Source organism: Panulirus ornatus, chromosome 18 (assembly GCF_036320965.1).
Source record: "Panulirus ornatus isolate Po-2019 chromosome 18, ASM3632096v1, whole genome shotgun sequence".
Classification (NCBI taxonomy): Eukaryota; Metazoa; Arthropoda; class Malacostraca; order Decapoda; family Palinuridae; genus Panulirus; species Panulirus ornatus.
The window spans coordinates 58,037,136-58,052,191 of NC_092241.1; the positions used below are offsets into that span (position 1 = coordinate 58,037,136).

General features: G+C 42.6%; 1 protein-coding gene across 4 annotated transcripts in view; it reads right to left on the reverse strand.

Moving 5' to 3' along the window:
- Polr1B (RNA polymerase I subunit Rpl135) overlaps positions 1 to 15,056 on the reverse strand; it is a 242,799-nt gene that overhangs the window by 188,745 nt on the left and 38,998 nt on the right. For all 4 annotated transcript variants that reach the window (XM_071673312.1, XM_071673309.1, XM_071673310.1 and 1 more), the window contains one exon: positions 14,456 to 14,637. In XM_071673312.1, coding sequence (XP_071529413.1) covers positions 14,456 to 14,637 — 182 coding nt within the window. The remainder of the gene's footprint in view (positions 1 to 14,455; positions 14,638 to 15,056) is intronic.

The following is a 15,056-nucleotide window of genomic DNA, read 5'->3' on the forward strand; positions in this document are numbered from 1 at the left end:
CACACATCTCTCTTACCCTTACGTTACTTACTCGATCAAACCACCTCACACCACACATTGTCCTCAAACATCTCATTTCCAGCACATCCATCCTCCTGCGCACATCTCTATCCATAGCCCACGCCTCGCAACCATACAGCATTGTTGGAACCACTATTCCCTCAAACATACCCATTTTTGCTTTCCGAGATAATGTTCTCGACTTCCACACATTTTTCAAGGCTCCCAAAATTTTCGCCCCCTCCCCCACCCTATGATCCACTTCCGCTTCCATGGTTCCATCCGCTGACAGATCCACTCCCAGATATCTAAAGCACTTCACTTCCTCCAGTTTTTCTCCATTCAAACTCACCTCCCAATTGACTTGACCCTCACCCCTACTGTACCTAATAACCTTGCTCTTATTCACATTTACTCTCAACTTTCTTCTTCCACACACTTTACCAAACTCAGTCACCAGCTTCTGCAGTTTCTCACATGAATCAGCCACCAGCGCTGTATCATCAGCGAACAACAATTGACTCACTTCCCAAGCTCTCTCATCCCCAACAGACTTCATACTTGCCCCTCTTTCCAGGACTCTTGCATTTACCTCCTTTACAACCCCATCCATAAACAAATTAAACAACCATGGAGACATCACACACCCCTGCCGCAAACCTACATTCACTGAGAACCAATCACTTTCCTCTCTTCCTACACGTACACATGCCTTACATCCTCGATAAAAACTTTTCACTGCTTCTAACAACTTGCCTCCCACACCATATATTCTTAATACCTTCCACAGAGCATCTCTATCAACTCTATCATATGCCTTCTCCAGATCCATAAATGCTACATACAAATCCATTTGCTTTTCTAAGTATTTCTCACATACATTCTTCAAAGCAAACACCTGATCCACACATCCTCTACCACTTCTGAAACCGCACTGCTCTTCCCCAATCTGATGCTCTGTACATGCCTTCACCCTCTCAATCAATACCCTCCCATATAATTTACCAGGAATACTCAACAAACTTATACCTCTGTAATTTGAGCACTCACTCTTATCCCCTTTGCCTTTGTACAATGGCACTATGCACGCATTCCGCCAATCCTCAGGCACCTCACCATGAGTCATACATACATTAAATAACCTTACCAACCAGTCAACAATACAGTCACCCCCTTTCTTAATAAATTCCACTGCAATACCATCCAAACCTGCTGCCTTGCCGGCTTTCATCTTCCGCAAAGCTTTTACTACCTCTTCTCTGTTTACCAAATCATTTTCCCTAACCCTCTCACTTTGCACACCACCTCGACCAAAACACCCTATATCTGCCACTCTGTCATCAGACACATTCAACAAACCTTCAAAATACTCATTCCATCTCCTTCTCACATCACCGCTACTTGTTATCACCTCCCCATTTACGCCCTTCACTGAAGTTCCCATTTGCTCCCTTGTCTTACGCACCCTATTTACCTCCTTCCAGAACATCTTTTTATTCTCCCTAAAATTTACTGATAGTCTCTCACCCCAACTCTCATTTGCCCTTTTTTTCCTTAAACGCTTAACACCACATATTATCGTCAGCATTTTACTTCCATCACTTCCAACCTCTTTAATTCTTTTGCGATCAGAGATCAAGATAGACACCCACACAGTAGTGTCAGGACTACTATACCACCAAACATACCCATCTTTGCCTTTAAAGATAGTGACCTCTCCTACACACTCCTCAAAGCACATAGGGCGTATGCCCCTTTCCCACTAACTGATTCACTTCAGCTCCCATAGTTCCATCTGCTGTCATGTCCACTCTCAGATATCTAAAGCAATCTGCTTCCTCTAGGGTTTCCCAATTCTCACTCACAATCAAACCAACCTGTGTTGTCCCCCTTCTAAACTTCAACAACTTACTTTTATTCACATCAATACTCAACTTTCTTCATAAATTCTCCCAAACCTGAACATCTGCTTATGCAGTTTCTTTCTAAAGTCTGCCACCAGAGCTGTGTCATCTGAAAACAGCAACTGACACCTTTCAATTGCACTCATCCCTAGCTTACCCTAGGGATGAGTGCAACCCAGTCTGATTTTATGTGCTACCTTCAAGACCATATTGCATGTCTGTTATACCTTTCTCCCTCCAGTATGAAAATTTTTTACCAATACATTTTTTTTTTTTTTTTTGCTTTGTCGCTGTCTCCCGCGTTTGCAAGGTAGCGCAAGGAAACAGACGAAAGAAATGGCCCAACCCACCCCCATACACATGTATATACATACACATCCACACACGCAAATATTAATACCTACACAGCTTTCCATGATTTACCCCAGACGCTTCACATGCCCTGATTCAATCCACTGACAGCACGTTAACCCCGGTATACCACATCGATCCAATTCACTCTATTCCTTGCATGCCTTTCACCCTCCTGCATGTTCAGGCCCCGATCACACAAAATCTTTTTCACTCCATCTTTCCCCCTCAAATTTGGTCTCCCTCTTCTCGTTCCCTCCACCTCCGACACATATATCTTCTTGGTCAATCTTTCCTCACTCATTCTCTCCATGTGCCCAAACCATTTCAAAACACCCTCCTCTGCTCTCTCAACCACGCTCTTTTTATTTCCACACATCTCTCTTACCCTTACGTTACTTACTCGATCAAACCACCTCACACCACACATTGTCCTCAAACATCTCATTTCCAGCACATCCACCCTCCTGCGCACAACTCTATTCACAGCCCACGCCTCGCAACCATACAACATTGTTGGAACCACTATTCCTTCAAACATACCCATTTTTGCTTTCCGAGATAATGTTCTCGACTTCCACACATTCTTCAAGGCTCCCAGGATTTTCGCCCCCTCCCCCACCCTATGATCCACTTCTGCTTCCATGGTTCCATCCGCTGCCAGATCCACTCCCAGATATCTAAAACACTTTACTTCCTCCAGCTTTCTCCATTCAAACTTACCTCCCAATTGACTTGACCCTCAACCCTACTGTACCTAATAACCTTGCTATTATTCACATTTACTCTTAACTTTCTTCTTTCACACACTTTACCAAACTCAGTCACCAGCTTCTGCAGTTTCTCACATGAATCAGCCACCAGCGCTGTATCATCAGCGAACAACAACTGACTCACTTCCCAAGCTCTCTCATCCACGACAGACTTCATACTTGCCCCTCTTTCCAAAACTCTTGCATTCACCTCCCTAACAACCCCATCCATAAACAAATTAAACAACCATGGAGACATCACACACCCCTGCCGCAAACCTACATTCACTGAGAACCAATCACTTTCCTCTCTTCCTACACGTACACATGCCTTACATCATCGATAAAAACTTTTCACTGCTTCTAACAACTTGCCTCCCACACCATATATTCTTAATACCTTCCACAGAGCATCTCTATCAACTCTATCATATGCCTTCTCAAGATCCATAAATGCTACATACAAATCCATTTGCTTTTCTAAGTATTTCTCACATACATTCTTCAAAGCAAACACCTGATCCACACATCCTCTACCACTTCTGAAACCACACTGCTCTTCCCCAATCTGATGCTCTGTACATGCCTTCACCCTCTCAATCAATACCCTCCCATATAATTTACCAGGAATACTCAACAAACTTATACCTTTGTAATCTGAGCACTCACTCTTATCCCCTTTGCCTTTGTACAATGGCACTATGCACGCATTCCGCCAATCCTCAGGCACCTCACCATGAGTCTTTTTTTTTTTTTTTTTTTTTTATACTTTGTCGCTGTCTCCCGCGTTTGCGAGGTAGCGCAAGGAAACAGACAAAAGAAATGGCCCAACCCCCCCCCCATACACATGTATATACACACGTCCACACACGCAAACATACATACCTACACAGCTTTCCATGGTTTACCCCAGACGCTTCACATGCCTTGATTCAATCCACTGACAGCACGTCAACCCCTGTATACCACATCGCTCCAATTCACTCTATTCCTTGCCCTCCTTTCACCCTCCTGCATGTTCAGGCCCCGATCACACAAAATCTTTTTCACTCCATCTTTCCACCTCCAATTTGGTCTCCCTCTTCTCCTCGTTCCCTCCACCTCCGACACATATATCCTCTTGGTCAATCTTTCCTCACTCATTCTCTCCATGTGCCCAAACCATTTCAAAACGCCCTCTTCTGCTCTCTCAACCACGCTCTTTTTATTTCCACACATCTCTCTTACCCTTACGTTACTTACTCGATCAAACCACCTCACACCACACATTTTCCTCAAACATCTCATTTCCAGCACGTCCATCCTCCTGCGCACAACTCTATCCATAGCCCACGCCTCGCAACCATACAACATTGTTGGAACCACTATTCCTTCAAACATACCCATTTTTGCTTTCCGAGATAATGTTCTCGACTTCCACACATTTTTCAAGGCTCCCAAAATTTTCGCCCCCTCCCCCACCCTATGATCCACTTCCGCTTCCATGGTTCCATCCGCTGACAGATCCACTCCCAGATATCTAAAACACTTCACTTCCTCCAGTTTTTCTCCATTCAAACTCACCTCCCAATTGACTTGACCCTCAACCCTACTGTACCTAATAACCTTGCTCTTATTCACATTTACTCTTAACTTTCTTCTTCCACACACTTTACCAAACTCAGTCACCAGCTTCTGCAGTTTCTCACATGAATCAGCCACCAGCGCTGTATCATCAGCGAACAACAACTGACTCACTTCCCAAGCTCTCTCATCCCCAACAGACTTCATACTTGCCCCTCTTTCCAGGACTCTTGCATTTACCTCCCTAACAACCCCATCCATAAACAAAACAACCATGGAGACAACACACACCCCTGCCACAAACCTACATTCACTGAGAACCAATCACTTTCCTCTCTTCCTACACGTACACATGCCTTACATCATCGATAAAAACTTTTCACTGCTTCTAACAACTTGCCTCCCACACCATATATTCTTAATACCTTCCACAGAGCATCTCTATCAACTCTATCATATGCCTTCTCAAGATCCATAAATGCTACATACAAATCCATTTGCTTTTCTAAGTATTTCTCACATACATTCTTCAAAGCAAACACCTGATCCACACATCCTCTACCACTTCTGAAACCACACTGCTCTTCCCCAATCTGATGCTCTGTACATGCCTTCACCCTCTCAATCAACACCCTCCCATATAATTTACCAGGAATACTCAACAAACTTATACCTCTGTAATTTGAGCACTCACTCTTATCCCCTTTGCCTTTGTACAATGGCACTATGCACGCATTCCGCCAATCCTCAGGCACCTCACCATGAGTCATACATACATTAAATAACCTTACCAACCAGTCAACAATACAGTCACCCCCTTTTTTAATAAATTCCACTGCAATACCATCCAAACCTGCTGCCTTGCCGGCTTTCATCTTCCGCAAAGCTTTTACAACCTCTTCTCTGTTTACCAAATCATTTTCCCTAACCCTCTCACTTTGCACACCACCTCGACCCAAACACCCTATATCTGCCACTCTGTCATCAGACACATTCAACAAACCTTCAAAACACTCATTCCATCTCCTTCTCACATCACCACTACTTGTTATCACCTCCCCATTTACGCCCTTCACTGAAGTTCCCATTTGCTCCCTTGTCTTACGCACCCTATTTACCTCCTTCCAGAACATCTTTTTATTCTCCCTAAAATTTACTGATAGTCTCTCACCCCAACTCTCATTTGCCCTTTTTTTCACCTCTTGCACCTTTCTCTTGACCTCCTGTCTCTTTCTTTTATACTTCTCCCACTCAATTGCATTTTTTCCCTGCAAAAATCGTCCAAATGCCTCTCTCTTCTCTTTCACTAATACTCTTACTTCTTCATCCCACCACTCACTACCCTTTCTAAACAGCCCACCTCCCACTCTTCTCATGCCACAAGCATCTTTTGCACAATCCATCACTGATTCCCTAAATACATCCCATTCCTCCCCCACTCCCCTTACTTCCATTGTTCTCACCTTTTTCCATTCTGTACTCAGTCTCTCCTGGTACTTCCCCACACAGGTCTCCTTCCCAAGCTCACTTACTCTCACCACCTTCTTCACCCCAACATTCACTCCTCTTTTCTGAAAACCCATACTAATCTTCACCTTAGCCTCCACAAGATAATGATCAGACATCCCTCCAGTTGCACCTCTCAGCACATTAACATCCAAAAGTCTCTCTTTCGCACGCCTGTCAATTAACACGTAATCCAATAACGCTCTCTGGCCATCTCTCCTACTTAAATAAGTATACTTATGTATATCTCGCTTTTTAAACCAGGTATTCCCAATCATCAGTCCTTTTTCAGCACATAAATCTACAAGCTCTTCACCATTTCCATTTACAACACTGAACACCCCATGCATACCAATTATTCCCTCAACTGCCACATTACTCACCTTTGCATTCAAATCACCCATCACTATAACCCGGTCTCGTGCATCAAAACCGCTAACACACTCATTCAGCTGCTCCCAAAACACTTGCCTCTCATGATCTTTCTTCTCATGCCCAGGTGCATATGCACCAATAATCACCCACCTCTCTCCATCAACTTTCAATTTTACCCATATTAATCGAGAATTTACTTTCTTACATTCTATCACATACTCCCACAACTCCTGTTTCAGGAGTATTGCTACTCCTTCCCTTGCTCTTGTCCTCTCACTAACCCCTGACTTCACTCCCCAGACATTTCCAAACCACTCTTCCCCTTTACCCTTGAGCTTCGTTTCACTCAGAGCCAAAACATCCAGGTTCCTTTCCTCAAACATACTACCTATCTCTCCTTTTTTCACATCTTGGTTACATCCACACACATTTAGGCACCCCACTCTGAGCCCTCGAGGAGGCTGAGCACTCCCCGCGTGACTCCTTCTTCTGTTTCCCATGAGTCATACATACATTAAATAACCTTACCAACCAGTCAACAATACAGTCACCCCCTTTTTTAATAAATTCCACTGCAATACCATCCAAACCTGCTGCCTTGCCGGCTTTCATCTTACGCAAAGCTTTCACTACCTCTTCTCTGTTTACCAAATCATTTTCCCTAACCCTCTCACTTTGCACACCACCTCGACCAAAACACCCTATATCTGCCACTCTATCATCAAACACATTCAACAAACCTTCAAAATACTCACTCCATCTCCTTCTCACATCACCACTACTTGTTATCACCTCCCCATTTGTGCCCTTCACTGAAGTTCCCATTTGCTCCCTTGTCTTATGCACTTTATTTACCTCCTTCCAGAACATCTTTTTATTCTCCCTAAAATTTAATGATACTCTCTCACCCCAACTCTCATTTGCCCTTTTTTTCACCTCTTGCACCTTTCTCTTGACCTCCTGTCTCTTTCTTTTATACATCTCCCACTCAATTGCATTTTTTCCCTGCAAAAATCGTCCAAATGCCTCTCTCTTCTCTTTCACTAATACTCTTACTTCTTCATCCCACCACTCACTACCCTTTCTAATCAACCCACCTCCCACTCTTCTCATGCCACAAGCATCTTTTGCGCAATCCATCACTGATTCCCTAAATACATCCCATTCCTCCCCCACTCCCCTTACTTCCATTGTTCTCACCTTTTTCCATTCTGTACTCAGTCTCTCCTGGTACTTCCTCACACAGGTCTCCTTCCCAAGCTCACTTACTCTCACCACCCTCTTCACCCCAACATTCACTCTTCTTTTCTGAAAACCCATACAAATCTTCACCTTAGCCTCCACAAGATAATGATCAGACATCCCTCCAGTTGCACCTCTCAGCACATTAACATCCAAAAGTCTCTCTTTCGCATGCCTGTCAATTAACACGTAATCCAATAACGCTCTCTGGCCATCTCTCCTACTTACATAAGTATACTTATGTATATCTCGCTTTTTAAACCAGGTATTCCCAATCATCAGTCCTTTTTCAGCACATAAATCTACAAGCTCTTCACCATTTCCATTTACAACACTGAACACCCCATGTATACCAATTATTCCCTCAACTGCCACATTACTCACCTTTGCATTCAAATCACCCATCACTATAACCCAGTCTCGTGCATCAAAACCACTAACACACTCATTCAGCTGCTCCCAAAACACTTGCCTCTCATGATCTTTCTTCTCATGCCCGGGTGCATATGCACCAATAATCACCCACCTCTCTCCATCAACTTTCAGTGTTACCCATATTAATCGAGAATTTACTTTCTTACATTCTATCACATACTCCCACAACTCCTGTTTCAGGAGTATTGCTACTCCTTCCCTTGCTCTTGTCCTCTCACTAACCCCTGACTTTACTCCCCAGACATTGAGATGTATAGATATGTATATTTGCGTGTGTGGACGTGTATGTATGTACATGTGTATGTGGGTGGGTTGTGCCATTCTTTCGTCTGTTTCCTTGTGTACCTCACTAACGCGGGAGACAGCGACAAAGCAAAATAATGAAAATAAAAAAAATACATTTCAACGTATATATACAGATACATAAACAGACATATATACATGTACATATTCATACTTTCTGCCTTCATCCATTCTCATCGCCACCCAACCACATGAAATAACATCCCCCCTCCCCCACCAGAGAGGAAATGCTAGGAAAAGATTAAGAAAAAAAAAGCCACATTCGTTCACACTCTGTCTCTAGCTGTCATGTGTAATGCACCGAAACCACAGCTCCCTTTCCACATCCACGCCCCACAGACCTTTCCATGGTTTACTCTAGATGCTTCACATGCCCTGGTTCAGTCCACTGACAGCACGTTGACCCCGGTATGCCATATCGTTCCAATTCACTCTATTCCTTGCACGCCTTTCACCCTCCTGTATGTTCAGGCCCCAATCGCTCAAAATCTTTTTCACTCCACCTCCAACTTGGTCTCCCGCTTCTCCTTCCCTCCACCTCTGACACATATATCCTCTTTGCCAATCTTTCCTCACTCATTCTCTCCATGTGTCCAAAACATTTCAACATACCCTCTTCTGCTTTCTCAACCACACTCTTTTTACTTACATACATCTCTCTTACCCTTCCATTACTTAATCAAACCACCTCACACCACATACAGTCCTCAAACTTTTCATTACCAACACATCCACCCTACTCCATACAACCCTATGTATAGCCCATGCCTTGCAACCATATACCAATGTTGGATCCACTAATCCCTCAAACATGCCCATTTTTGCTCTCCACAATAATGTTCTTGCCTTCCACACATTCCTCAACTTTCCCAGAACTTTTGCCCCCTCCCCCACCCTGTGACTCACTTCCGCTTCCATCCACTGCCAAGTTCACTCCCAAATATCTAAAACACTTCGCCTCCTCCAGTTTTTCTCCATTCAAACCTACCTCCCAATTAAATTGTCCCTCAACCCTACTGAACCTAATAACCTTGCTCTCATTTACATTTACTCTCAACTTTCTTCTTTCACACACTTTTCCATAGTCATTCACCAACTTCTCCTTATCATTATTATCAATATCATTATCATTAAGGCATTTCACTTATCACTTATGTATCTGTTTAAGACGCAGCAACCCAATGAACAAAAGCTAGTGACCCTGCATTGGGTCACGACCCGTACTTTGAAGAATCCTGCCCTAGAGCCACCCCTCCTTCCAAGACCCCTCCCATGTAGCTCCCTAACCACCTTATCCATAAACAGATTAAATGCCATAGTAACTGTACACACCCTTTCTACCTGCAAATAAGCACTGCTCTTCTGGTTAAAATTCTTCAATACATACAATCACATTACATTTACCCATATATTAGTGGCATCTTCCACAAGGTCTCTCTGCCAACTGTCTTACACTTTTCCAGATCCATAATGCTAACATATAAATCACTTTCTTTCTCCAAGTATCTCACATACAAATTCTTTATAAAAAAAAATCTGGCCCATACATCGTCTACCACTTCTGAAGCCATGATTCTCCCCCCAAATCAGATTTTCTGTACAAGCCATCACCCTCCCAATCACCACTTTCCCATATATCTTAACAGGTATACTCCACAGCCTGTCAAGGTATCTATTCTGTAATTCAATCATTCACTTCTGTCCCCCTTGCCTTTACATAAAGGAACAATCCATGCATTCTATCAGACCACAGGTACCTCACTTTGGACAATACAAATAATGAATAGGCAGACTAACAGTCAACAATGGTGTCACCCCCTTTCTTACTCAACTGCAAACACATCCTCTCCTGCAGCTTTGCCATACTTCATCTTTCACAAAGCTTTCACCATCTTTCTTTTCATCAAACCATTCAGTAAGACTCTTACTTCACAAGCCATCTCATCCCTAGCACCAAACATCTGCTACCCTCTCTTATGACATATGGGAGGGAAGCCTTGTGGATGTTTACAGGAATATGTGGAATACATGGAAAGTTATTATATGAAGTGAAACGTTTTTACTGGGAGAGCAAGTTATATGTATGCATTGAAAAGAAGGTGGGTCAGTGGTCCCTCATGAAGGTGGGTCTGCATCTAGGATGTGTGATGTAATTGTTTATGCTTTAGTCGGTGAGGGAGGTAAATATAAGGGTCTTTGTGCAAGGGGTAAATCAATAGTATGCTGGGGGTGGAAGGGCACCAGAGATGAATTAGCTGGTTTGCAGGTGATATATTTCAAATGACAGGCTTTAAAGGAAAACTCCAGGAGCTGGTGACAGAATTCAGGAGTAAGTGTGATAAGAAAAAGATTGAAAATAAATGGAAACAAATTATGGTCTCATCCCTAAGATAGAATGGTTGGAGTGTAAGTCTGAACAAGGAGGACCTGAAATAAGTGGAGTGCTTTAGGTATTGGATGAGGTAGTGGATGGAACAACAGGGGCTGAGGTGAGCTGTAGAGTGGAAGAGCAGGGGTAAGGTCCTGGATGCATTAAAGGATCACATGGGAGGAAAGGTTAGTGTCTCTTAGGACAAAGAAGGGTAAGTATAAAGTTGAAGTAGTTCCAAAAGCTTCGTACGAATGTTAATCATTGGCCTTAAAAGCAAGAGAAAGGAGAAGGATGGATGCACTGGAAATGAAAAGCCTAATGATAATCTGTGGTGTGAGGCAGATTGATTGTGTAAGTCAGAGTGAGAGGGTCAACCTGGTTGTACTGAAAAAGTTTGGAAAAATGGAGAGGATGAGCAAAGAATGACAAACTAAAAGGATCTCTATGTAAGGGATGCAACATGAATTAGAAGACAAAGAAGATGAAGGGATGGAGTAAAGAAAGCATTGAGGTATGAGACCTGAACATTCAGGAAAGTAAGAGGTATGCCTGGGTTAGAATGGACTGGATTGGTGTGGTATATGGGGAAAAACATGCTGAAAAATGGGATGAACTAGGACAAAGGAAGTGACCAAGATAAACCAAGAAGTACTCTGTCAGGCTTGACCATGGATGGTAGATGCTGGTTTCAGCTGATTATACATAAGAGCTAAAGAGTGGATGTACACAAATGAGATTATTGTTCATCTGTTCCTGATGTTACCTAGCTAAGGTAGGAGAGGCAATTAGGTACATGAAAAATACTATTATCAACCCTGCCAAAATATCTGAAGACTATGATATTATATATATCATTCACACCGTAACAAATAAAATTGGTACAGTTATTCTTAAAGATTTATTTATATTCATTTTGCTTTGTCGCTGTCTCCCGTGTTTGCGAGGAAGCGCAAGGAAACAGACGAAAGAAATGGCCCAACCCACCCCCATACACATGTATATACATACACGTCCACACACGCAAATATACATACCTATACATCTCAATGTACACATATATATACACACACAGACATATACATATATACACATGTACATAATTCATACTGTCTGCCTTTATTCATTCCCATCGCCACCCCGCCACACATGGAATAACATCCCCCTCCCCCCTCATGTGTGCGAGGTAGCGCTAGGAAAAGACAACAAAGGCCACATTCGTTCACACTCAGTCCCCAGCTGCCACGTAATAATGCCCGAAACCACAGCTCCCCCTCCACATCCAGGCCCCACACAGCTTTCCATGGTTTACCCCAGATGCTTCACATGCCCTGATTCAATCCACTGACAGCACGTCGACCCCAGTATACCACATTGATTCAATTCACTCTATTCCTTGCATGCCTTTCACCCTCCTGCATGTTCAGGCCCCAATCACTCAAAATCTTTTTCACTCCATCTTTCCTCCTCCAATCTAGTCTACCACTTCTCCTCGTTCCCTCCACCTCCAATACATATATCCTCTTGGTCAATCTTTCCTCACTCATTCTCTCCATGTGCCCAAACCATTTCAAAACACCCTCTTCTGCTCTCTCAACCACACTCTTTTTATTTCCACACATCTCTCTTACCCTTACATTACTTACTCAATCAAACCACCTCACACCACATATTGTCCTCAAACATCTCATTTCCAGCACATCCACCCTCCTGCGCACAACTCTATCCATAGCCCACGCCTCGCAACCATACAACATTGTTGGAACCACTATTCCTTCAAACATACCCATTTTTGCTTTCCGAGATAATGTTCTCGACTTCCACACATTCTTCAAGGCTCCCGGGATTTTCGCCCCCTCCCCCACCCTATGATTCACTTTCACTTCCATGGTTCCATCTGCTGCCAGATCCACTCCCAGATATTTAAAACACTTTACCTCCTCCAGTTTTTCTCCATTCAAACTTACCTCCCAATTGACTTGACCCTCAACCCTACTGTACCTAATAACCTTGCTCTTATTCACATTTACTCTTAACTTTCTTCTTTCACACACTTTACCAAACTCAGTCACCAGCTTCTGCAGTTTCTCACATCAATCAGCCACCAGCGCTGTATCATCAGCAAACAACAACTGACTCACTTCCCAAGCTCTCTCATCCCCAACAGACTGCATACCTGCCCCTCTTTCCAAAACTCTTGCATTCACCTCCCTAACAACCCCATCCATAAACAAATAAAACAACCATGGAGACATCACACACCCCTGCCGCAAACCTACATTCACATTCACTGATAACCAATCACTTTCCTCTCTTCCTACACATACACATGCCTTACATCCTTGATAAAAACTTTTCACTGCTTCTAACAACTTGCCTCCCACACCATATATTCTTAATACCTTCCACAGAGCATCTCTATCAACTCTATCATATGCCTTCTCCACATCCATAAATGCTAAATACAAATTCATTTGCTTTTCTAAGTATTTCTCACATACATTCTTCAAAGCAAACGCCTGATCCACACATCCTCTACCACTTCTGAAACCACACTGCTCTTCCCCAATCTGATGCTCTGTACAAGCCTTCACCCTCTCAATCAATACCCTCCCATATAATTTACCAGGAATACTCAACAAACTTATACCTCTGTAATTTGAGCACTCACACTTATCCCCTTTGCCTTTGTACAATGGCACTATGCAAGCATTCCGCCAATCCTCAGGCACCTCACCATGAATCATACATACATTAAATAACCTTACAAACCAGTCAACAATACAGTCACCCCCTTTTTCAATAAATTCCACTGCAATACCATCCAAACCTGCTGCCTTGCCGACTTTCATCTTACGCAAAGCTTTTACTACCTCCTCTCTGTTTACCAAATCATTTTCCCTAACCCTCTCACTTTGCACACCACCTCGACCAAAACACCCTATATCTGCCACTCTATCATCAAACACATTCAACAAACCTTCAAAATACTCACTCCATCTTCTCACATCACCACTACTTGTTATCACCTCCCCATTAGCCCCCTTCATTGAAGATCCCATTTGCTCCCTTGTCTTACGCACTTTATTTACCTCCTTCCAGAACATCTTTTTATTCTCCCTATAATTTAATGATACTCTCTCACCCCAACTCTCATTTGCCCTCTTTTTCACCTCTTGCACTTTTCTCTTGACCTCCTGCCTATTTCTTTTATACATCTCCCACTCACTTGCATTTTTTCCCTGCAAAAATCGTCCATATGCCTCTCTCTTGTGGAGGTGAAGGTGAAGATTTGTATGGGTTTTCAGAAAAGAAGAGAGAATGTTGGGGTGAACAGGGTGGCGAGAGTAAGTGAGCTTGGGAAGGAGACTTGTGTGAGGAAATACCAGGAGAGACTGAGTACAGAATGGTAAAAGGTGAGAACAAAGGAGGTAAGGGGAGTGGGGGAGGAATGGGATGTATTTAGGGAAGCAGTGATGGTTTGCGCAAAAGATGCTTGTGGAATGAGAAGCGTGGGAGGTGGGTTGATTAGAAAGGGTAGTGAGTGGTGGGATGAAGAAGTAAGATTATTAGTAAAAGAGATATTCTTAAAGATATCAACAATTAAAAGTTTTGCATGCACACCCCTGTTAAGTCAAATATCACATATTTCTTACTCTGAGAAGTACATATCACTATCACGTCCCCTGATTAGGTGCTGGTAAATCTGTTGATCGGTGAAGTTCATCAAAACCTTCAGACACATAATCAATGGTATAAAGAATAGTCCTCTCTTCATTACAAATTCTAACTTGGCTTCTCCTGTGGTCAGATAATGAAGCACATTTATTGCAGAAGTCTGAAAAAAGTAAAAATTAAAATTTTGAAAATACAAGACTACTATCACTACCTAGAGATTTTGTACGTAATGAAATTCTTTATTTTTCGTAAAAATTACAACAGTGGATTTCTTACATACATATTCCATCCTAAAGTAAAAAATAATGATACTCCGCTTTTCACCATAAGCTTAAATAAAAACCAATCTGGACTTTACAAAAAAAAAATGTGAAAACTCTTCTAAAGTACAAGAGTAGGGGATGAATGGAATAATCTGAATATATGACTATATAGCAGAGAACAAAGAAATTTACAAAGCTGTTTAGGAGGAAAGTTTACAAGACTAAGCCTCACGAACATAGGCTCCTTCCTGGTTCAGAAAACAGTTCCAACTAAATATGAAAGTTTTTTCATATTTGTATGACTCCTTATACTACT